The sequence below is a fragment of the Lepidochelys kempii genome, chromosome 7 (genome assembly GCF_965140265.1).
Source record: "Lepidochelys kempii isolate rLepKem1 chromosome 7, rLepKem1.hap2, whole genome shotgun sequence".
Classification (NCBI taxonomy): Eukaryota; Metazoa; Chordata; order Testudines; family Cheloniidae; genus Lepidochelys; species Lepidochelys kempii.
Window position 1 is genome coordinate 72,490,683 of NC_133262.1, and position 25,047 is coordinate 72,515,729.

The 25,047-nt window shown below is 38.3% G+C and overlaps 1 protein-coding gene across 8 annotated transcripts in view; it reads right to left on the minus strand.

Moving 5' to 3' along the window:
* Positions 1 to 25,047, minus strand: part of PARG (poly(ADP-ribose) glycohydrolase) — a 126,961-nt gene that overhangs the window by 55,035 nt on the left and 46,879 nt on the right. For 7 of the 8 annotated variants that reach the window (XM_073353306.1, XM_073353303.1, XM_073353302.1 and 4 more), the window contains 2 exons: positions 16,816 to 16,908; positions 9,664 to 9,821 (listed from right to left, as the gene is read on the minus strand). In XM_073353306.1, coding sequence (XP_073209407.1) covers positions 9,664 to 9,821; positions 16,816 to 16,908 — 251 coding nt within the window. The remainder of the gene's footprint in view (positions 1 to 9,663; positions 9,822 to 16,815; positions 16,909 to 25,047) is intronic. The other variant, XM_073353305.1, reaches the window with a different exon arrangement.

Sequence of the window (25,047 nt, forward strand, 5' to 3'; positions counted from 1 at the left end):
CAGCATTATCTGACCTTTTCATTCAATTATACTCCAAGCAAGTTTAATCACCACGGGTTCTCAACCTTATTCTTTCTGAGGCCCCCCGCAACATGCTATAAAAACTCCATGGCCCACCTGTGTCACAATAGCAGGTTTTCTGCATATAAAAGTCAGGGCCGGCATAAGGGAGTAGCAAGCAGGGCAATTGCCTAGGGCCTGACGCCACAGGAACCCCCGCAAAGCTACATTGCTCAGGCTTCGGCTTCAGCCTTGGGTGGCGGGGCTCAAGGCCTGTGCTTCAAACTCATGTGGCAGGGCTTTGGCTTTCTGCCCTGGGCCCTGCTAGGCGGCCTCCCTGAAACCTGCTCGTGACACCCCAGGGGCCTCAGGTCCCTGGTTGAGAACCATTGTCCGAGACCACACAGAGTTAGGTTTTTGTATCAGGAAAATCAGGAGAATCTCTCTACAGAGTATTTGCAGATTGCAATGTTTCTTTATATAAGTGCAGCAACTACCTTTGAAAAGTTTCAGGCTAATAATAAAAGCAGTTGATTAGTATTATCATTCTAGTCACCCTTAGACAATAGGGTTTTTTTTTTAAACAAATATTTTCTATTTACATTTTTACATATTTTGTGTTCCATCACAGATATTGATCGAGTTCTGTAAGATGAAATTGTGCTGGAATCAGTTATTCATCAAAGCCATTGTGAAGAACAAAGAGCTACAATAAGTGTTTGCTACTGTTATTTATATTCCCATCATCAAGTGAAATGGTCTCCACAACATTCCACTAGTGCTTTTGTGGACAACAGTATGTTGCACAGCTTTAAGTAGTTCAGCGTCAACTACAGAGCATAGGATGGCAGTCTATAGAGATCTTTAGAAACGTAAAGAAATTTAGAATGGGAAATTCTAATCTCCAATAGAAAAGATAAAACACAGCCATACTTGCTAGCACATGTATAAATCCCAACTCTGTCACTCCGAGTGCAGAAGTGGGGCCCACAAGGATTTTAAAAATTAATACTTGCCACTCCAGGTGTGTATTAAACTCCCAAGGTTACAGCTTTTCTCTGACCTTGGCTTGGTAAACACTGCTGCCAACCAAATGCAAAAAAAACAAAAACCCCTTTGAACCCAGGAAGGAGCACTTGGGAATTCCTCCCTGTGGGGTATCCTCAAGCCCTTTCACCCCCCGCTCCACGGAAGAGCTGAGAAAGAAAACAAAGGAAATTAGCTGTGGCTACCAGCACTCCCAGCTATCTTCAAGACACCACTGACTTCCTGAGGAAACTACAATCCATTGGTGATCTTCCAGAAAACACCATCCTAGCCACTATGGATGTAGAAACTCTCTACACCAACATTCCACACAAAGATGGAGTACAAGCCATCAGGAACAGTATCCCTGATAATGTCACAGCAAACCTGGTGGCTGAACTTTGTGACTTTGTCCTCACCCACAAATATTTCAGATTTGGGGACAATTGATACCTTCAAGTCAGCGGGACTGCTATGGGTATTCGCATGGCCCCACAGTATGCGAACATTTTTATGGCTGACTTAGAACAATGTTTCCTCCGCTCTCATCCCCTAAATCCCCTACTCTACTTGCGCTACATTGATGACATCTTCATCATCTGGACCCCTGGGAAAGAGGCCCTTGAGGAATTCCATCAGGATTTCAACAATTTCCACCCCACCATCAATCTCAGCCTTGACCGGTCCACACAAGAGATCTACTTCCTGGATACTACAGTACAAATAAGCGATAGTCACAAAAACACCACCCTATACTGGAAACCTACTGACCGCTATACTTACCTACATGCCTCCACCTTTCATCCAGACCACATCACACGATCCATTGTCTACAGACAAGCACTAAGATACAACTGCATTTTCTCCAATCCCTCAGACAGAGACAAACACCTACAGGATTTCTATCAAGCATTCTTAAAACTACAATACCCACCTGGTGAAGTGAAGAAACAGACTGACAGAGCCAGAAGGGTACCCAGAAATCACCTTCTACAGGACAGGCCCAACAAAGAAAGTAACAGAACGCCACTAGCTATCACGTTCAGCCCCCAACTAAAACCTCTCCAGCGCATCTTCAAGGATTTACAATCTATCCTGAAGGACGATCCTTCACTCTTCTCACAGACCTTGGGAGACAGGCCAGTCCTCGCTTACAGACAGCCCCCCAACCTGAAGCAAATACTCACCAGCAACTACACACCACACAACAAAAACACTAACCCAGGAACCAATTCCTGCAACAAACCCCGTTGCCAATTCTGTCCACATATCTATTCAAGGGACACCATCATAGGACCTAACCACATCAGCCACACCATCAGGGGCTCATCCACCTGCACATCTGCCAATGTGATATATGGCATCATGTGCCCAGCAATGCCCCTTTGCCATGTACATTGATCAAACCGGACAGTCTCTACGCAAAAGAATAAATGGACACAAATCAGACATCAAGTATTATAACATTAAAAAACCAGTGGGAAAACACTCCAATCTCCCTGGACACTCCAAAGCAGACTTAAAAGTAGCAATTCTTCAACAAACAGACTCCAATGAGAAACTGCAGAATTGGAATGAATTTTCAAACTGGACATCATCAAATTAGGCCTGAATAAAGACTGGGAGTGGATGGGTCACTACAAAAACTAATTTCCCTCTGCTGATACTCACACCTTCTTGTCAACTATTTTAAATGGGCCACCTTGACTGCATTGGCCTCATTAGCACTATAAAAGTGATTTTCCCTCCCTTGCTATTCACCCCTCCTTGTCAACTGTTGAGAATAGGCCACTTCCACCTTAACTGAATTGGCTTGTTAGCACTGTCCCCTTCCCCCCAACTTGGTAAGGCAACTCCCATCTTTTCGTGTGCTGTGTATTTATACCTGCCTACTGTATTTTCCACTCCATGCATTTGATGAAGTGGGTTTTAGCCCACGAAAGCTTATGCCCAAATAAATCTGTTAGTCTCTAAGGTGCCACAAGGACTCCTCGTTGTTTTTGCTGATACAGACTAACATGGCTACCACTCAAACTTAAAAAATGGTAACTACAAAATAACGTTGCTGAATAAAATATTTTAAAAAAACATCCAAGTGACTTGGGACCTTAAGTCTCACTGAAAATCAGGCTCCTAAGTTTCTTTAATACTATTGAAAATGTTACTCTTTATGTACAAGCTGATACAGATTTTAGTAAATCACTAATATGAGGTTTTTGTGGAAAAACAGGTCTCTCAAATGGATTAATGTTAAGAATGTTCTTTACAGTGTCAAAATTTTACCCAAATAATTGATCTCTAACAATCCAGGTGATAATTCTGAGAAAACCTGTCATGATGGGTATCAAGCAGACTGCAAATTATCACTCTTGTGGTAATGCAGGAGGAAATGAAATTATCTAACGAGCTATTATGTTTTCTAGTGGGGAAAAACTTCAGAGCAGACTTATACAAGTCAAACACACAAGGCACTGTGAAATAAATAGATTTGATGCTGTTGTATATCTTTTCAAATTAAGTAAGTAAATCCCACCTTTCTACATTAAAACCTGCCTTCTATTCCTTTCTTTACATAGAGAGTAGCTTAGAGGTTTGGGATTCCCCTTGGCCTCAAAGAGAAGAAACATACTATACTTCAACCATTTAACTTCACTGGCAATTTCTTCTTTTAGTTACTGCAGACTATTAACTGTCACAGGTGTAAAATATTGTCAGCGAAACAGACAAAACCAGAGCACTTAACAACCTGATGTGTAATTAGAAATTTACCTTTAAAACAAAGATGTTTTTCATTAAGGTTTGTATGAACATATATACATGGAGCAATGTAATTTTTGTTGGTCAATCCAATTGCAAACACTGCCCTCCCTTACTACACCCCCAAAAAAGAGGCATCTCTCATTTCTGGGTTTTTCCCATGTTTGGTAAGTGAACTGGATCAAAGAAAATAATAGCAACTTCTTTTTTTAAAGTTACTGGGGATCTTTTTTAGTCTTAAGAACCACAAATTTACGCTAAGGAGCAAATCTTGCTCTCGCTGAAGTCAGAGGGAACTGTGGGAGTTCAGTAACTGAAAGTTAGGCCCTAGGTCATGAGTTAGGCATGTGAAAATTGACGCTTTCAAAATTAGTAAATACTTGAAAATTGTAGGGTATGTCTACATAGAAAAGAAAAACCTGCGGTTCGCCCAGGCCAGCCAACTCGGGCTGATGGGGCTTGAGTTGCAGGGCTGCTTCAGCGCTTTGTAGACTTCTGGGCTTGGGCTGGAGCCCGAGCTCTGGGACTCGCCCACAACGCAGAACCCTAGAGCCCAGGCTCCAACCCAAGCCTGGAAGTGTACAAAGCAATGAAACAGCCCCGCAGCCCAAGTCCCACCAGCCCGAGTCAGCTAGCATGGGCCAGCTGCGGGTGTCTAGCTGCTGTGTGGATATACCTTAAGTGACTTAACTCACTGTATGACCATGGGTAATAGGAGAACCAGGAATAGAACCCAAAACTCAAGTTTTTATGCTTTAAGCATTAAACCAAATTCTCATTATCCAATCATTAGAGTTTGCTCTACTAATTATTCTAAGAATATAAGAACTTTCATTTTGAAATTTAGACCACATTTTATAACCCAAATTCACATGTATATTTGTAAGTTGTACAGAAAATTACGCATTTAAAAATAAACATTTCCATCTACAATGAAGATTAATAGAATCCACAGCCATCATCCTAAAGGGGAAAAAAAACCCTTAAAAGCAATATTCAGTTCTTTGCAATGAAATGTTTATGGTTAGGAGGTAACTGGAGCCACTTTTTATAGAAACAATATATATTCCTATTCCCTAACCAGATCACCTCAAATACACTGGATAATTTACTCCACAGAGAATACTCAATGCTATGAAATTGATGTTGTTTATGGTACGAGACAACTGCATTATTGCTAAATCAGATTTCAGTTCCCCTGTATAAGTGTCTGTACAGTTTGCCCATTTCCTTTCCTATATTAAAAAAAATCCATAAAAGATGCATATATCTTAACTAGTGTAAATTTTTTCCTATTTCCATTCACTAAAATAATTAGCTTAAAGATCCTGCCTGACAAGGCTGGAGTTAAATTTAGGATACATATTGGTGGTGTCAGTATATTATATTGTCACTATTGCAGAAATGCACAACAGTTTAGATGTAATTTTATATAACTTTATTTTATTGTCTTAATTGTGCGTCAAAAAATCTCCAGGTTTATGCCGGTGTATGTACCACTTTAAAATATGAAGCTGAACCCTGTGATCTGAGCTAAGCCTATTTGTGACTTGGAACCATGCGCTTTTAATGTGCACAGTCTCTTGTTACAGGAAAACGGGGAAAGGAGCTACTGTAGCAGCATACCATAGCTAAGAGTCAACAACTGCTGGCAGATCAGAGCCACATAAGTAAAGCGTATGAGCTCTTGACAAGCCACTCAACCCCTCTTACAGTTATCCAGAAAACTACTTTGAGAAGAAAACGTATTTTACCCTCATAACCTGCTTCAAACTCAATTTTATTTAAAAACTGCCCAAATATCATGAAGGGGCTTCCCAAAGTCTAGGAATTTAAGAGGCAAGTCTAATAACTCTCAATAGGAACAACAGGCAAACTCAACAGTATCACAATCAGTACAAACCCTCATGACAGAGACCATTCTCATCTGCAATCCTCACACAAAAGTAGAGAAATTAAAGAACAAAGGATCGGCCATACATGTTTTATTTTTTTATTTTACAAGGGAGGGAACAAGGAGGAATATTTTGTTCCCTAAAAAGGTACTAGATAGATAAGCCCTGGACACAACTCAGATTCTCTGTCTATTCACAGAACAGATACACCGTAAGCAGAAGCAGCGTAAGTTTCTTCAACTACCCTAACAACGTGCCTCAACTATGTTCTAGAAGGATCACCTTTAGAACTGAAAAATGTAATTCATTCTCTAAGCACAGTTGGTGCTTGACCTCTCTGCAGAGTCTGTCAACAAGGGTGTCACACAACAACAAACTTAATGACTACTTATTTTGTGATGGAGATAAGATTGGCATTTCAACCATAACACCTAAATTCCCCGATTGTCTCTTTTTAATTCAGACAAGTTAAAATGCATCTTTTCCATGTCAACTTAATCTCTCTCTCTCCCTTCTAAAATATTGCTCACAATATTTTTACTCACATTTCAAATGTTCTGAAAGGAAACAGCATAGGCATTGTCCTAATTACAATTCTAAGGCAACATTTTAACACTGTAATCTAAAGAGAGTCTTAGAGACCATTCCATTTCATCAGATATACTTCTAATTTATATATTATACTATTAACAACTTTAAAAACCCAAAAAGGCACATCCTTGCCAGGTTTAAAAGGGATGTATTTAATCACATTGGCAAGTGTTTTACTACTTTATTATATTATTACTTAATAGCCTCTTAGTTTGTAGGAGGAAGTACAATCTAAATTTACATGAAAATGTTACAATGTACTATAAAGTTAAGCACCACAAAATCAAAGATGTACTGACACATATATATTTATTTTAGGTGACAATAGCAAGAGTTGGATTGGAAAGAGCAAAGTGTAAAATGGCTTATGTTATGCTGATGTATAAGCATTCTCCCTTCCAGATGACCATAAAGCGGTCAGCATGCAGAAAAGCACTCAGGAAACTTGCCTTCATCAGCACATAACAAGGAGTGGCACATTTGAGATGGTTTACAGAAAATAAAATAAATGGTATGTCGCAGGTCTCTTGTACCAAGTATGGCTTGTTTGATAAAACAGATTGATAGCCTTGTCAAATCACAGTAAGCAAACAGTGACAATTTTTATTTAATATGTACATACCAAGTGTATCATTTCATTTTATTACCTAAAATGGCCAAGCCCTAGAGTGGAAAAGGGGGACATTTTCTGACAGCAGATTTAAAGTGTTTTAAATTAGACTTAAGATCTTTCTCAGTTTAACCATCTATGAAGTACCAATTTTTAAATGTGTTTAAAATTAATAGAGGTTAAAGGGGCATAATTCATTCTGCAATTTGATATAAAAGCCAAATCCACACAACTATGAGGGTACAGATCTTTTTCACTTTGAAACAAAAGTCCATCATTGTTAACGATGAGGGATGGATACTGTGAAGTGCAGAGCACCATCAACTCCCATAGAATCCAGTAAGATACAAGATTGAATAGCAAAACATAGTATCAGGCCCTAAAATTAACAGGGTTGAAAATACCTATATTTGGCCGACGATTTTATAGTCCTTTCCAAAACAATCACTGAACATGTGTATACCTAGTAATTTCTTTGTAGAATAAAACAAATTAATAATCAAAGATTAGGAACATGACTACTGTATGAAGTTAAAGACATTTGATTAACAGATTTCTTATGCACATGTATTTTTTTACCTTAAGCTGCAAATTTTATTATTTAAAGATTTGGTGGGAAGAAAAATGTGTATTATGCAAACATTGGGAAGGCAGAAAGTCAGTTTAATTATGGAATAATGCATTTGTTAAAAGAAAAAAAAATCACAAAAATTTGCTAATATGCACACAATTATTCTGCTTCATTAAAGGAGTATAGTACGTTAATTTCTACAGGTAATGGAAGGAATTCATTCCATTATGCAGAAGATAAAACGTAGTAGTTTCCACACAATTTAAGTCTCCATGCCATAGCACTTTGCTGTGGGGAAGCAGGGTTGCTGCAGCAGAACAACTTCTAATATATCCCTCTCTAACCACAGTAGGAAAAAAGCCCCCAATATTCCTTAAAAGTGGAGTGCATTGTTATAACAATCACAAATTATGATTTTGGACACTGCCCAGTACATTTTGTACATATGCTGCCAGCTTGTCAATGATTGTTTGTATTTTCAAATCTTATAGAATGTATTGGGACAAATTCTGCCCTAATTACAAGCATGCAACACCACTAATGGCTAAAGACATTTATTTTATTGCCCTTTCCTTCCTGTTGACATGCCCATATTTTCAAAAACCAGGAAATGTGGAGAGAAGATGACAGTGGCATTGAGGGTAGGAAGAAAATGATGCAAACTCTACGCTTTCCTTCTCTACCTCTCCCCATTTTCAAAATACAAATGGGGCCATGTTACAGTAAAAGGTGAGGTAGGAAACAGTGTTACTCCTCTGGGTCAGTTTCTCCCAGTGCTCATGGTTGAATGCCTCCATCCTTCAATCTACTTTTTGTATGCTTTCCTCCACAGCTCATGCCTTATTAATCCTTCCCTGTCTCTGCTATATTTATTCACTCTCCCCTATGCATGGTCAGCTGCTTGTTTTCCCTCCACACCAGGTGCCCTTCCTTAGTCTATTCATTACTGGTGCAAGGGAGATAGGAAGCAGAGGTCATGGTGGCCGAGGATATGACTACTACTTCAAGCAAATGGCTGCAGTACAGCTGATCTTTCTGTCGACATGTCACTTACAGCACTGCCTGGAGTAAGAGTTAGACAACAACTCCATGTGGATTGGACTCTAATGCAATGGAGGAGTAGCCCAAGGACTTATGAAGGATTGCATACCCATGGTTCCACTATGTAACAGAACTAGGGGAGATGGTGGTGAGATAACATCAGACTGGCTAAACAGGTAACTGCATCGGCTCCAATGGTCAAAATTTGCAAGTGTTTACAAAAACCATGACAAAACACGCTTTTTGTAAAAATCAACAGGGACTCTGATAAGCCCTAAGAACAAAGACAGTTCCACTTTTCAGGGACACTATGTTCTCTTCCTTTCCCCAGCGTCAGTAGCCTTCCATGCATGCAACATTCTGCCCTATGTAAATAAAGGGATTAGTTTGTTTTAGCGTATGTTCTGAGCAGGAGGTTTGAGATACTTTGATTTAAAAAGTGGTGATGAAACAATGTAGGAATTTATATTGGTTGATGGGCAGAGTTTAAAGAGAAAAAAGAGGGACAGGCAGGCATTACAGGCAGACAACATGGCACAGCCCAATATAATATTTAACAAAAGTTGTGAATTAAGATCAATTTAATTATTTCAGTGCAAGTTTGAGCCCATGAAGGGGAGACTAAAGGCTTGTCTACACTCAGAATTCCACTGGTTTTAGCTTAAGGTGCAATTTTAACTGCTGTAGTTAAACCAGATCACAAAAGGCTGTGTGGACACAGTCAGTTTAAGCCAGATTTATTTCAGTTTCACTTAAGTCTTCTAGGAACAGGCTGAAGCTAAAAAGAAGTAAGGCACTCTTTAATAAGAATTATACCTAGCTCTTATATAGCACTTTTCATGCTTATAAATGTTCATAAATGGAAATAAGAGTGTCCACAGGGGGGGTTGCAGTCAATTAATTAAATCAGTGCAAGTTTGTGAATAGATTGGGGTAGGACAACCTTGTTATCAAGCATTAACTTTTCATCCACAAGACCCTCATATTTCCCATAGATAATGTGATTAAATTGTTTCCTGTTTTTTCCTTATAATTTTAGAGGCAAAGATCAACTACTGAATTGGTGTTAATTGCCTTTTACTGATGTGAAAGAAAAAACAGAATTCTCCCCTAAGTGGCTACAATATCTTCCTTGAAGGGTCATCTGATCCATTTATTCAAGAATGCCATACCTGTTGAAGTTAATGTCTGGATAACTAGAATACTCAGACTTCATCTTGGCATTGCGTCGTGGAAAAGTGCAGAAAAAAGCATTGGCTAGAAAACTAGCGATCTGCTCCTGTGACATTGTGATGGAGTGATTCATCTTTTGTTTCAGTAAAGGTATTGGCTACCAGAATAGAATGGACAAAAAAGAGAGAGAGAGAGAAATAATTAGTTTAGCAATTCAAAAAAAAAAAAAAAAAAAAAAGCAGGAGCACAAAATTACATTTGCTAAATTAGAGCAAGGGTAATTTAGGGCCATTGGTTGGTCCTTAAATCAGCAGCACCATTAAAGTCAAGGGCTGTTCAACTAAGATGATTGGGAACTAGCTTGTTTGACAAATAGCAGATTTCTAATCAGTAACAATAAGGCCAACAAAGCACAACTTATCAGAGAAAAAACAGGCTCCAGAGGTGGAAACAGACTGAACATAGTAATAACTGGGCAATCTTAAAATCAAGTAAGATATATATATTATATTTTATTTATTCCAGCAGCTGGATTCTAAAGTTATGCCTGTGGGTAGTTCACTACTCTGTCTCAGCAACTCTTGTCAGGCCTGACATACCTTCTGTACCCCACACATTGGTGTCATTATCTGTATCTAAAAGGTGTTATGTAATATATCTACACAAACTGGTAACATACTTGTCCCAAAAATCATTGCATGGTGCGTGTAAGAGGTGTACACAAAGGGTAATGAATATGTTCCAGAATTATGTTCTTAAAATGTATTTGGCAAGCAATGCTTAAGATACAACTGTTTCAAAGGAATATGATTCTGATTGCTTGAATGTCTCTCCGTTGAAAAGTAGCCAAGATGTGACCAAAGACAAAGAAAAGCACACTGACATGCAAGAAAACAAAGACATCAGGAGAGCAAGTGGAGAAAGATGACCATTTAGCAATCTCAATGGGGGATGAAGATTGCACCCCAGGAAGCCCACCTATCTCTTGAAGCAGGGTCAATGAACTTTGGAAAGATATAAGCAGAGAGAAAAGGCCATTTTGGCATCCTTCACCAGAAGGGATAAAGGAACTGAGCACTTTGAGATCTATGAAGGGTCCTGGCCAGAGAATCTGGTCAGCCATGGTAGAAAAGAGACTTGAGAAACACTTCTTTGAACAAGAGTCTTGTTTGTTGAATCAGATTTTAGTCTTAGAAGTGTATTTTTACTTTTGTTTGTAACCTTTCATCCTTATACTTGGCATCATTCAATCCTCTGTCCTTTTTGTTAAATAAATTTGCTTTACTTTTACTATAAAACTATTAAGTGCACTTTTTGAAGGGAAGGGAGTGTAAAACCCACTTAAGCTAACAGGCTGCAGTATATTGTCTCCTTAAAGGAGCAACAAATTTAACTTCTGTTTGTTCACTAAGGAGACTGGACATTGCACTGAGAGGTCTCTAGGGAAGTCTCTGGGGGAGTTTGTTACCTGCAAGGCAAGAGCTGGACTGAGAGTCCTGAAGAGTTTACTGGGAAAGCTGAGAAGCTGGTGTGTCAGTGAGTTGTCACACTTCTTAGCAATACCAAAACTCTCAGCTGCTGAGGCTGAGAGGGTTAACATTAACTCTCAAGTCTGGGAACCTCAGCATACTGTCACAATGCTGTTGCACAATTTAAAGAAAATATATTATTACAGCACTCACCCATTTACAGCTGTAAAATGAGGGGACAAATGTCACCTTAACTATAAAAAATTTAATTACTCAACGATTTATTTTGACTCCCTCATCCAATTTTGTGTTTTGGATAACTAGAAGACTCAAATATAATTTGAATTCAAGAACACACACAACAAGCACCATTATTATTATATATTTATTGTATGACTGGCTTATCAATTTGAAGGCCTTCTTTCTTTATCCCCACCCTATAAAACATGTGCAGTGCATAAATTAGAAATTCTGTCCCTTTATGATATGCCTGAGGAGGAAGATGTTGGATGGAGTGGAGGAGTTGGAGAGGAATTTAGTTCACCATTTTCACTCCTGTGAGGAATCACTGTTCAAATCTTATTTGATCACAGGTGGAAACCAATTTGGAGAATCTCATTCTACATTCTAAGTGGGCATCTGTCCACAGCACAAAAATTAGCACAACTAGCAGTCCATGATATAAAAAGGACCAAATTTAGCAATACATTTACAGGACAAGACTAAAGTGAATTAACAGAGCTGTGAATAGGCCTGGGATGAGATCAGGAATGACATGCACTGGCAAAAATGAATCGAGAAGGTTGTACAGAGCCAACTTACAACTATCCACATTGGTAACTTGTATGATTAAACCTTTATTGACACCATTTGTTACCACTTATATTCAATCCATCTTAATCTCACAATTCCATGCAACATCCTCAGGTTGAAGATGCCTCTCTCCAAAGAATTTACAAGTCTACATCATGAATGTTATGAAGACCAGGACAACATAATTAAAGATTTAATACTTTAAGGGAAGCATAATTAGCCAGAATGGAACAGTAACTTTTTTATTATTATTATTAAAATAACCCTAATGAAGACCAAAACAAAACAAAAAAGTTTGGGGGCCAGAAAATGAAAAGAAATACTGAAAACAGGAGCCACCAACTTTCAAAGTTATCCAGGAAAAAAACAAAAAGTCTTAAGTAAAGACTAATAAAGAACAGCGTCTTACAAAGAATATTTTCCCCCCTCCCTATCTATAAGTTCACATCAGACAAAACTATCCTTTGGGGTTGTCCACACAAAACACTACAGTGGCAAGCACTGTAGCACGTCAGTGTAGACACTACCTACTCCGACAGAAAGGGTTCTTCTGTCGGTGTAGGTAATACACCGCCCCGAGAGGCAGTAGTGAGGGTGACAGAAGAATTGTTCTGTTGACATAGTGCTGTCTATATGGGGACTTAGGTCATCTTAACAATGCCACTCAGGAGCATGGATTTTTCACACCCCAGCCTATGTAGTTAAACCAACCTAATTTTCTAGTGTTCACCAGGTCTTTGAATCTGCTCACTATTCTGACAAGGCACTTGCTCATTAGTAATGGCTGTGAAACATCTGTGGCCACTGAAGATGGTCCCTGCTTCTTATCTGAACACCAAATATGGCTTTTAAACTCATGAGAGTAATGTTAACAGATGCACTAAGCATATTCTGCAAGTTTTCCCCTCCACAAAATGTTCTATAGTGAACAGGATGTCAGCTAAAGAAACTTAAAAGGGGCTATAACCCAAAGCAGACTCTCCTTGCTGGCAGCTCTATTTGGGAGTTCTGCCAACAAATTAACAGGGGTCATACACTACAAAGAATCTTCAGTATCTGGTTTTATAAATCATCATGAGCTGCTTCTCTGAGTGCTCTACAAGACCTGGAGAGGGGAGCAGGTTTCTGCCCCTTTATAGAAATGCTACCTTCCCCTAGACAGCAGCCACAGATTTAGGATATGTCTATACTGCAGTCAGAGTATGCGACTGCTATTTAAGTGGACACATACCCAAGCTAGCTTTAATAAGCTAGCTTGCGTCCTGGAGCAACGAAGACATGACAGCACATGCTTCAGCATGAGCTGTATGAGCCCAAGAACCTTGGGTAATTACTCGCAGGGCTAGCCTGCACTGAAGTGCACACTGTTGTGGCTTCACTACTCCAGGATCCAAGCTAACTAGACTAAAGTTAGCTCCGGTATGTCTACTTGAACTGCCACCACACCCTGTGGCTGCAGTACACACACACACAATGGAAGCATCTCTGAAAGGGTATCTTCTGTCCCCACTCCCTGCAAACAGCACACCTACAATAAGAGGGAGATAGCTGTAAGTATGAGGGGTGGTAAGTGCAGGAAGCTGGTCTTCACCCCAGCTGGCAGCTATGCGGGACAGCCACTTTACTGGTAGGGCTGTAGGAATTCCAAAAGGCTTGAATGGGTAAAAGGAGAGAACCAGGGTAAGCATATTGGAGCCACTGCAGAGACTGAAGGACAGAGATTTATATCAGCTTCCCTCTCTCTAAATTCTTTGGCAATAAGTGGGAAGTGGGTGTTTTTGTTTGTTTGGCGGGGAGGTTGTCTCTTTTTGATAAGTAAAACGACTGCAAAAGGAGCATTCAGTTTGCACAGTGCAATTAGAACTTTACACAAAACTCAAAAGGTGGACTATAGCATTTATATAAAAACTAAGCTTTACGTTATTACTGTTAATTTTATCATTAAATTCCACACCATTCAGTGAAAAAAATACGCTTTCCATTACTACCACACCCATTTTTGCTTTGTGTTTCTTCCTTCTCTATTTGCCTGTTTTTCTCCTTCGTGTCTTTCCTCTTTTCTTCAATGCACATTTCCTCCTTGCGTTAATTTCCAGTTCTCATCTCCCATGAGCTTCACTCCCATGAAAATGATCAGCAATGAAGTAGTTAATGCTCACATTTAAAGCATGATCACTAGGTTTTAGAGTTAACCAATCAATTAGATGAATGGGGGTGATGGAGTTCACACTTCTCCAAGCTACCGTTTCAAGTTCTGTGCAAAGTGATCCATGTTTTCAATGTCTGCTTTCCAACAACAAGAAACCAACTTTCCTCTTCCCCAGTGGAAGTTAGGATTCTGCAGGATGTGAACATGCCATCTCTCTTACACACACACACACAAAACATACATTAGAAAGGCTGAATCCAGGCCAGGGGCTATGTTTTTGACATTTCTGATTTAGAGTAATTATTCAGCATTAACTAGGAAATACTGTTGCAGAGCTATAAAAATGTCTTGAAACATTTTGTTAAAGAGGAGAAACTGTGTACTGGCAGAATAGAATGTGTTAGAATAAAAAGAGATGTATACCTTTAGACAACACAAGAGAAAGCAAAAGCCTCAGATGCATGCAGCATTTTCACGAATGTATTAGCACATCAATAATCTCTGCATTAAATCCTTGGCTATCATTCTTAGTTTCTAAGGAGACCTTCAAAAACGGGTACAGATTCCCACTCATCTCTAGTAAATTGACCATTTTGTATTTTTACTAATCTACTTGCATGTCTACTATAAGATTAGGAAACCAAATTGGCTCTCAACTGCCATTTTGGTTTGCAAAAAGAAAAGGAGGACTTGTGGCACCGTAGAGACTAACAAATTTATTTGAGCATAAGCTTTCATGAGCTACAGCTCACTTCATCGGCATGCTCACGAAAGCTTATGCTCAAATAAATTTGTTAGTCTCTAAGGTGCCACAAGTACTCCTTTTCTTTTTGCGAATACAGACTAACACAGCTGCTACTCTGAAACCTGTCATTTTGGTTTGGTAACTTGACTTCAGGAGATGCAGAGTTTGAAAAGCCACATTTTCATACGAGCAAAAGCAATTACACATCTGAAAAACAGGATGAAATTAATGCTCTTTAGATTTTAGAAACTGAAATCAAACTAGCAGACCCTGCTATCCTTTAATCATAGCTGACAGCATGAAAAATTTTACTGTGCATTAAAAGAAGTCTGAAAAATTTCCTTCATTGAGTTTTTCCCATAACATTCAAGGGATTTTAGTTTAAGAACCACTTTTATATCTGACACAATATTACAAAATAAGTTAGAATTATTTAAGTAATGGGCTAGTAGCTATTGTAATAGTCATTTAAAAAATAATCAAATGAAAATACATTTCTTCATCCCTTCTTCTAGCTCCTCCCTCCCAATTAAACAATTGCCATCTTTGCTTCTGGTTCTCCGCAAATGCAACAAGCACAGCTTCAGTGGAGCTGGGTCATTAGGTTTTAGCACTAGCTGTGTAGAGACATTTCCTGTGTGAACAGGTGCAATAAGTAGAATTATTGGATATACAATCCTAGGAGACATGCAATAAATGAAATCTCCATTAAGAATGTTTTGACATATTTTTATAAAATGTGAAGTTATTAAATTTATATTCACTGAATTTAGATCTCTCTTTTGGCTACAGGTTTTTCTTTCTCCATATATTCATCTGTTCATATTAGGGCTCTGTAAGACTGGGTTATGATATCACAGAAGAAAAAATGGAAGAAAGATTGAAAAATCCTGTTTCACAGAATTCAGTTTATTTAGCTAAACTATACTGCTGTTGTAGATTAAGTCATTTCAGTGTATAAAATAGATTTCACTACTGCATCTCAAGTTCAGCTACCTCTAAACTCAAAGAGTGACCTAGAGATAGTATAAAATGGTCAATAACTCATCTCTCAAATAGAAACATTTCAAGGCAGTAAAACTCCTTTAAAATATGCATAATTTAATCATCTTGGTGTCCTGTGCATGCTGAATTCACTTTTAAAAGCTTTGTAGCTGTCAGAAAAGTTCTTCCAGCCAAATGACTGGTAAAAAGACCAGAAAATATTCCAATTTTCTGAATTCATGTCCTTTGTAAACATCCTCTTTAGCATAACTAAGCAGGGCAATGCTTTTCTATTCCAATACAAACACCTTACTTTTGAAAAACCTATTTTAAAAGTTGAGACAGTCGTGCTTACTAATTAGAGGCTCTATCCTGCAAATGCTTACTCATCTAAATAGCCTTTACTCACATGAACAGTCCTATTGAGTTTGAGGTGACTATTCCCAGCAGTAAGCATTATACCAACTAAGAAGTGCCTAAAGGATTTGGCCCTATTACAATAAAGTAAAACATTCATGATCATTACTGAGAACCGTATATTCACAGACACTGTGGAGGTGTAAATATAATCATGTATTTTTATACGTAAAAGAAGAAGCCTTATCTGAAGCATTATTCACATAAGATTAAAATAGCTTTAAAAGTGGTTTCAAATCCAAAAGGCTATAAAAATCAACTAAAATATTTTCAAAGTTTAAAAATTTCATGGTCATTTCATTAGAAAGAACAAGAAATTTCTAATATATATAGAATTTTGACTGATGGCTTAAGTTAAGGTTCAGAAATGAGACAGTGAGTTTTTAATGTTCTTTTGTACCATTGTGGGTGTGTGTTGTCCTCCCTGTTCCCTAGGCCTCAGCTAAATGAGACAGAACCACCATAGCTTTCAATAAGAAACGTAACATGGCTATGGCATTTTGACCCCAGCAATTAGTTATAGTTTATAGGAAATTAATCTGCCCCAGGGGTGTACCTATTTGTGCTTACTTACCTGAGTGCAGATACTAGGGAGACAAAGTGCTAGCTTCACCATATCAGGCAAGATGGACTGGAACAAATGCTGAGACTCTGCATCTTCGAGCACCTACAAAAAGAAAGATTTCTTTTGCACCAAAAATGTGATTGATATTAACAAGATAAAGACTGCACAGGTCCACTTTTCACACTGGAAAATAGTAAACATTAGGCAAGTTAATCTTAAATTATTTTGTTTAATAATCTCTTCATTCCTATAGCATCTTTCATCCAAAGTTTTCAATTAACTTTACAAACTAATTATCTTTCCCAATAATCTGTAAAGTACAGAGTAGGTAACCATTATCCACCCATTTTACTTATATGTATGATGAGAGCAAAGGTTAAGTGACTTGTCCAAGACAAAATAAGACGGAAATGACAAGGTGAACGTAGAATCCAATTAGCCGCTAATTAATCTCTAATGTAATAAAAGACAAGACAATGGTTATCCAAAGACACTTTACAGAGTTAAATAATAAAGTTACTAAGAAATAAGAGCCAAAGGGTAGAGAAACCTAAGACGTATAGGCAAGGGAGAAGAGATGTTTCTAGCTGTAATTTAAAATGAAATGAAGAATTGCTGATGGAGAGAGAAACAGGAAGAATGTTCCCAGATCTCCCAACTGTCCTGGGTTTAACTGAACAGTCCTGCTTTGATCCCCAAAACCCCCTGTCCTGGTTGAAGTGAACATTTCCTCCATTCAGGGCTGCCCTGCAGATGGAGTTTGCCCTGGACCCCGCTTTGAGAGGGGCCCCAAACCCAGTGGTGGTGGTGTGACATGGCACACAGGGTCTCACAGCACCACTCACATTTGGCCTGTCTGCTTCTCCATCTCCGCTTCTCCTCTAAATGTGATTGGTGTTGCAATCCCATGTGCTAGGTTGCAACATCAATCAAATCTGGCCAGTCTGTCCTTCCATCTCTATGTGGATGGACCAAACCTGAGTGGTGCTGCATACCACTTTAGCCACCTGAAATTTTGGGAGGTATATGTTCCAGGTGGCAAAAGCTGCAGTAGAGAAAAATTAACGTTGGCTAGACTGTGTGGAAGATTAAAAAAAATGGGGGTCAGGGAAATCCCAGGAACTTTTCACTCAAGATTACCAGTTTATACCAACTGGGGAATTGGTTAAGCTCAACTGAAGTCAAGAGAGCTACATTAATTTACAGCAGCTGAGGATGTGGCCTACAATCTTTGAGGGGAAGTGGCAGGTCTGAATACATCTGGTAGTTCTTCTATGCTTTTTTTTTTTTTGGCTCAGCCAATTTCCTCTTCTCCTCCCTCTTCTTATTTGATGTCACTCCATCTGTGTATATTTTATTCTAGTTTAACACAAGGCACTGAAGGAATCTGAAGAGCAAGATAGTTGGGTCCCTCCAATAGGCAACTAAGATCATTACCTTCACCAACAACGACCCCCAAAATCTGGAGATCTAGTATTCCATAGTTTTGAAGCCAAATTGTCAATTTAGAACATCCAGAATTGCTTTCTAAATATTTTATATATTGTACACACCAAAAATATGTATAGTAGATAGTGGACTTAATATGAAAAACACTGATGAGTGTTATTGACTTTAGACACGCATAAGAGTTCAGAGATTAAATAATCAAAAGTTACAAAGAAAATATTTCTTTTTAGTCATATATTTAGTAATTTTCCTGCTTCAAGTGTCCATTATATGATTTCACTACACACTGAAGTCTCTTTGAAACTTTGCAGATAGATTTCTTGCAAAGGGGACCTTCTAGCTTCCACTGGACCACCATATACTACTTCAGTTCTTCACCTTTGTGGCTTGTTCTTCCCTTAAAACTTCTGCCTTCAATTTTCCCCAAATTATTTCTACAGCATGTACAGGAGATGCGAAGGAATGAATATAAGTGCTTAGGAAGTTAAAGGAACTTATGGAACTTATGGAACAAACTAAATATGTGAAAGAAAGGAGGATAATACAACCTTAATACATACATAGTGTGGCTCTAGTTTATTATTTATAACTAGGTGAAAGTCCGTGCTGTCATTCGGGGTAAATTTGTAAAGTGTAAAAAAGCCAAAAATGGCTGAAAACTTAAAAATTGGACATAGAAGTCCATGAATTCCAGTAATGATTGAGCCTGATGATATTCTAGACAAAAAGAGCACTCAACCATCCTTGAAGCTTTTTCCTTTGCTTTGTACTGACTCAGATATCCGAGGCTTCAGAGTGAGACATGGACAGAATGACAATCCTAGAATCTTATTATAAGATGTTCATGTGAAAAAAAAAAAAGACTATGATGTAGAGTTTTAAATTTCCATTTAACACTCTGAATTAAAGCTCATCTTGCAAAGAAAGTTGCAAGTCTGAGAAATCTGAAGGAAATTTGGCTGCAGTGGAGCAACTGAGTGCAAGTTATATATCAATCTATTAACAATATGTTATTTTCAGAAACGGGACATGTCTTAATAAAAATTGAATAAGGCACCTACTGCACTGCAGTGGCTGGCTGTTGGCTTCATGTACATTTGCATTTTTGTGCAGTAAAAAACATGGATATCAAAGTTAACATCTAAAATCTAGGTTTCAGAGTAGCAGCCGTATTAGTCTGTAACCGCAAAAAGAAAAGGAAGACTTGTGGCACCTTAGAGACTAACAAATTTATTTGAGCATGAGCTGTAGCTCACGAAAGCTTATGCTCAAATAAATTTGTTAGTCTCTAAGGTGCCACAAGTCCTCCTTTTCTTTTTATCTAAAATCTAGTACCCTTCAATTTTAGCAGGAAACTTTAAAGATGTTGGCTTGTTCTCCCACAGCACGAACACCCCCGAATAATGAGATAAACAAAAAAGTGTTGCAAGTCTGGAATTTCAGACTTCAAGCCATAAAATAAAATGAATACATATATAAATTAAATCTATTCAAAAGAAGACATTTAACCTTAAGTGTCACCAGGCTGTCAAATTCTGATATTCTCTCTCCTTTGGGTAACGCTTCCTGTCTTTTAAAACTGACACATGAATAGTAGCCGCCATGCTTTGCTGACTGTCACAAACTATACAGTATCACTTATCTGGTGACACACTATGGTACTGAACTTTGTCATAGCTGTCAACACTTCAACCTTTTGTTTATACTCCTTTGCAGAAAATGTAATGATAGTATGACACACATCCTTCCTGAAACAGAACCAAGGCCAGCAACTTCACAAGTCTGATGGCAAATGCGTAATTAAATGAATATAAGTGCACATTTTAAACTCTGCAATTCTGCTTTCCTTTTTCCCTTTCTTTTCCCTCCTTATGCCCCTACAAGAGCATCTTCCTCTGTCTCTCTTACCCACCTATAAGTTTGATTAGGAATCCTCCCTGTACAAATCATGAGGCAAAGTACAGACATTTATGCACAGGAGTACTTTCACTGGGACTACTCACGTACATGAAGTTAAGCATGGAATAAGCGTTATCAGTATCAGGACCTAAAGGCCTAATCCTACAGCACCCACACAAGTGAATAATCCCACTGATTATTTTAACAGAACTCATTTACCTGAGTAAGGGCTACAAGACTGGGTACTAAATCCACAAGCATACCCAGGATCTCCCAGCTTTTTCTCTAGGGATCATCATTGCTTTCAACCCTCTCCTTTTTACAAGGCAGAGTTCCCTAAATAGTTTTCACCATAGATTCACAGTGCTTTAACCTAGAAAAGGGGGGGGAGAGGTGATGAAGGGGGTACTTCCCCTTTTCCCCCAGCCCACTAGATCTTCTCAACAACACTTCTAAACTTAACTAAACTATCAAGTTTTCAGGTGGAAACAAAACACACTAACGTGACTGTTGCAGGATGCAGACCAAGAGCACACCCCCTTATGGCCTGCCAAACATTGCAACCACTGTGACTCAGTTTCCCTCCTAGTTTTTACCAATAATTCTCTTGGCCATCGGCACAGTTCCACTGCTGAGGTGACTTAACCCTCTGGCCAAGTCACAAGAACCCCTTCTGGGCTCTGAAGTCCAAACACACACAGAAGTCTTCCAGTCATTCCTTCCTGAGGGTCTGTCTTCTTGTCACCTCAATTCCAGCCCTTCCTTCCCAGGCTCAGCAACAAGACATTGTGGGCTCTATTCAGTCGGTATTCCCACTTATATAAAGGGGACATTTGAGGGTGGGAGAGTGCAAACAGAGTGGCAGTACAAGTGGAACTCACACCCACCCTCTATGGATTCCTGGCCCGGGGAACACTAAAAATTGGACTGACTGAACCCCATAACCACTACCTGTCTTGCTTCTCTTTTCTTCTATACTACCAGCTTTCCTGACTGCCCTCCTAATTCTTTATAGAGCACAGACTCCCAAGATTCCTCTCCCGGGAGTCCTCTCTACTTGGCTCTCCTCTTACTGAGATGCTGCCTTTATATCTCCCAGTGCACCCAGCTCCTAGTCATCTGATTGTCACATGACTTTAATTCATTTCTTCCACCTGGGGACACGGGGCAGGGCGGGCTCAGGTGTAGATGAACTCTAACCTCCTTACAAGTCCACTCACTCTGTGACAGTGGCAATGAGAAAAAGTGATACAATACTTTAATTATAATAATAATAATATTGTGATCCGATTCAAATGATGAAAATCTATTCTTTTTGATTGCAGATGCCCAAACTTTGGAACATTAAGCCATGCTCATTTGTGGATAAATTTACATTATTTCTCTTTTTCTAACTTAAGGTACAGAAGCATAAAAATTGTTGCCAACATTTTTCTTGATAGAGGGAAATAAAAAACATTAGCAATAAAAACCTATAGTTGACCAGTTAGGTCCTTACTTTTTTAACATGTACTTACCCTTTGCGGCATTTTTTGGGCAACTGGATTTGAAACTAAGTTATATAACTGAATGAAATCTACAGTGTATTTTACCTATCACCAAAAATTTTGAAGGAATATTTAAAGCTTTAAGATCTTTTTAGGAGGGTTTTATTTCTCAGGGAAGCTCTAGGGTTTATTTACAAAACATGAGCTACTAATTGCCAAATATAATTTGGTAATTTCATCAAGGTTTGCACCTGAGTGGTTGACTAAATGACTATGACTTAAGTGATGCAAATGGTTTAATGAGTTGTAGCAGAGGTAAGAGCTCCTGGCCAAGCATACTTGACTTGCAATTTAGCAAAATGAACATTTATACTGCAGCAAAAGAAGCCCGACTAAACACTGCCATAAGTAATGACTGCTTGTCAATATAAACTGGTCCTCCAAATATAATGAACAAATGTGCCTGACAGCCCAAATGAGAAGAGGCTGAGGTAGCATGTGGTGGTAGTGATGGCAGGGAGTTTAAATCTAAATCTGACAGCCCATCAAACCAAACAAACTAAACATACGAAACATGCACTTAGACAACTCTATCCATCACATAAGAAGGTAGAATAATGAAGCCAAAAAGACAAAAACAACATGCAGAGACAGCAATGGCTTAACATTTTCTACTTGGTTGTTTTCTCTTCCCCATATTAACTTGCTGTGACAGGATGCTGACTGACTGAACAACACTTCAGTAACAAAATGAATGTTTCCTTCAGACCTGATGAAATCTGTGTTTCCCAACTGTAATTTATTTTGGTCATTTTACTCCTTTCTGCTCTTCAAACTGCAGTGGTATTGTTTGTAAGAAAACATTTTTCCTGTTTTAAAACATCTTGTTTCATATTTGGAATCAGTTTCCACAATACTAGTTACTGTCATGACCTGCCTTTCCAGCTAAGCAGTTTCGCCAACTATTGTAACAGTAGATGCAATATAGATGGAGGTGGTAACCACTCTACAGCTAAAACAATTATTGTTGATTTTATGTGACATTGTAATATCATGTCTACTGCATTCAACTTAAGGAGTTTTATGTTTAAATTTAGCAGACTATACTATTTCCCCCTAAACAAAATACCCTCAATATTCCTAGTGCCTAATAAAATCAATACAATATTAATTTCTGGATTTTACATATATATTAATTATAAATTATATTATATTATAATAAATAAATAAATGTGCACACTCAGTAGCCACATACACACACATTCAGAAGCCAGCAGAGAGATTTTGAATCAATAATATAGTTCCAGGAATGAACAAAAAATATGAATGAAGCAGATTTTATTCTTGTATTTACAAAGTAAGAACAAACTGAAATTCTGGGTTAAAGGAGTTTAATATGAATTTTACTCCCATAAGAAGAGAAAGTGCAGAGAGGTCATTTGACTATTAAGTCATATTCATAAAATTCAGTCCCTTTTTGTGTATCAAAGGGATAAGGGCATGGAAAAGAAAATAAAGCAGAGCAATAATAATTAAAAGTAAAACACATTGTTCCCATTTGGGGAGGGAGCAATAAGCATTTACTATATTAATTTACAGATTTTAATTTGTTTGTTTCTTTACCAAGGCCACAATTTTGTCCTGCTTATATACATTCAAAATACTGCTGCAGAGGTCATTTTCTTAGCTCATCGCTTCGACCAGGTCACCCCACTTTGCATCCCTCCATCAGTTTCCCTTTCTCCATCAGATCAAATATAAGCTGCTTGTCTTCATTTTCAAGCCCTATTCCCAAAGTTGCCTATCATGTCTCATACACTAGTGAGATGCTGACTCTCATCTCCCTTCAGTCAATGATGTCACCCTTCAACATGCACTCATTAAGCTTCCAAAAGACTACCTTTCTTGTGCTTTGGAAGAGTTCTTTGTATATAACTGTAAAGCTACCTCATTATCCTCCTTCAAAATACCTCCTTAAAACTATCCCTTGCAGTGAAGCCTACAAAAAAAAAACAAACTTTAAAATGGTTAGGCAGCTGGAGTCCTATGAGAACTGCCTATCACATTAACCAATACTGGCTCCTTGTTTTCTTGTGCTTCCCTGATCTGTTGTCTTTTGTCTTATACTTCAGGCCCTACTTAACTTTCGATATAGCAGATTCGCAATATTAGACTTCCACCGCAATTTTGACACTGGGAGTCCCCGCTCTCAGACCCCAGAAGCTGATAACGGGAGCCCCAGGCAATCAACAGTGCAAAATCGTGGAAAAGTAATAATGGACTTTTCCGCAATTTTCCACGGCTTGTCCACAAAGCAGCTGCAATTTTTTGACAATCATCCTGCAATTCAAGTTGGGCCTTACTTAGACTGTCATCCCTTTGGGGCACAGACCATCTTTTTGTTGTGTGTTTGTACAGCACCTAGCACAGTTGGGTCCCAGTCCATGACAGATAGTCCTAGGTGCTACCACAATATAAACGGAACAATTTTCTATCATACATCAATATTTTACCAGAAAGAAGAATAACCTCATCGATAACCATTCAGGACTCCCCAAGAGGCATATGATAAATGCTAAAACAGAAATGATTCAAAACATTGGGGATTCCGAAAAGTAATTTTGCCTATGAGTTTATTTGGTAAATATTTATAAACTACATATTAATCTAACCTGTTCCTGGTTTGACTGAGAAGAGATCCTCAGGACACTTTATAAACAGTGATTTAACTCAAACTGCTGTCTATCACATAACCCTGGCTTCTTGCTTGGGAGATAATTATGATTCCACTTTGACTGCATTGTGCCAGCACACACCTACACATTTTATCAATGGTTTGTGTCAGGGACTGATACACAGATATGAGGGTGCAGTTCTCTAATAAGTATACATATATAGCCTTGTACCATGTAAAACAAACTATTAATCATTGTCTTTATCCAAAACACTGTAGAAAGCATGACAAGAAAGCCTACAGCCTGGCAGCAAAAAAAACAGTAAGTGTTTAGGCTTTTATTTTTATTCTTACTTTAAGAATTGTTAATGAATTTCCAACACTATAGGAAAACAAAACAAAAAACAGCCAAACAAATGAACTCCCTCCTCTCCCCTTTTTAAGTTATCACATGAAACTAATTAAGTAGGAAACACACTCTGCTGTCAACTCCATCCCATTACTCAGATACTCTTCCGATGAGAAACCATAGGAAGAACAAAGTAATCTTTGGAGGGATGAGAAAAAATCACAACACAGGATTATGCAGAGAAGAACTTTATTTGAAAAAAAGAGAAATGTTTCTGACATTTATCAAAACCACAAACTGACACTTTGAAAAGAAAAAGGAAGACAGGTTACAAGAGAGAAGTTAATTCATTTTTGTTTAAAATTTTTGCAGGCTCATATATG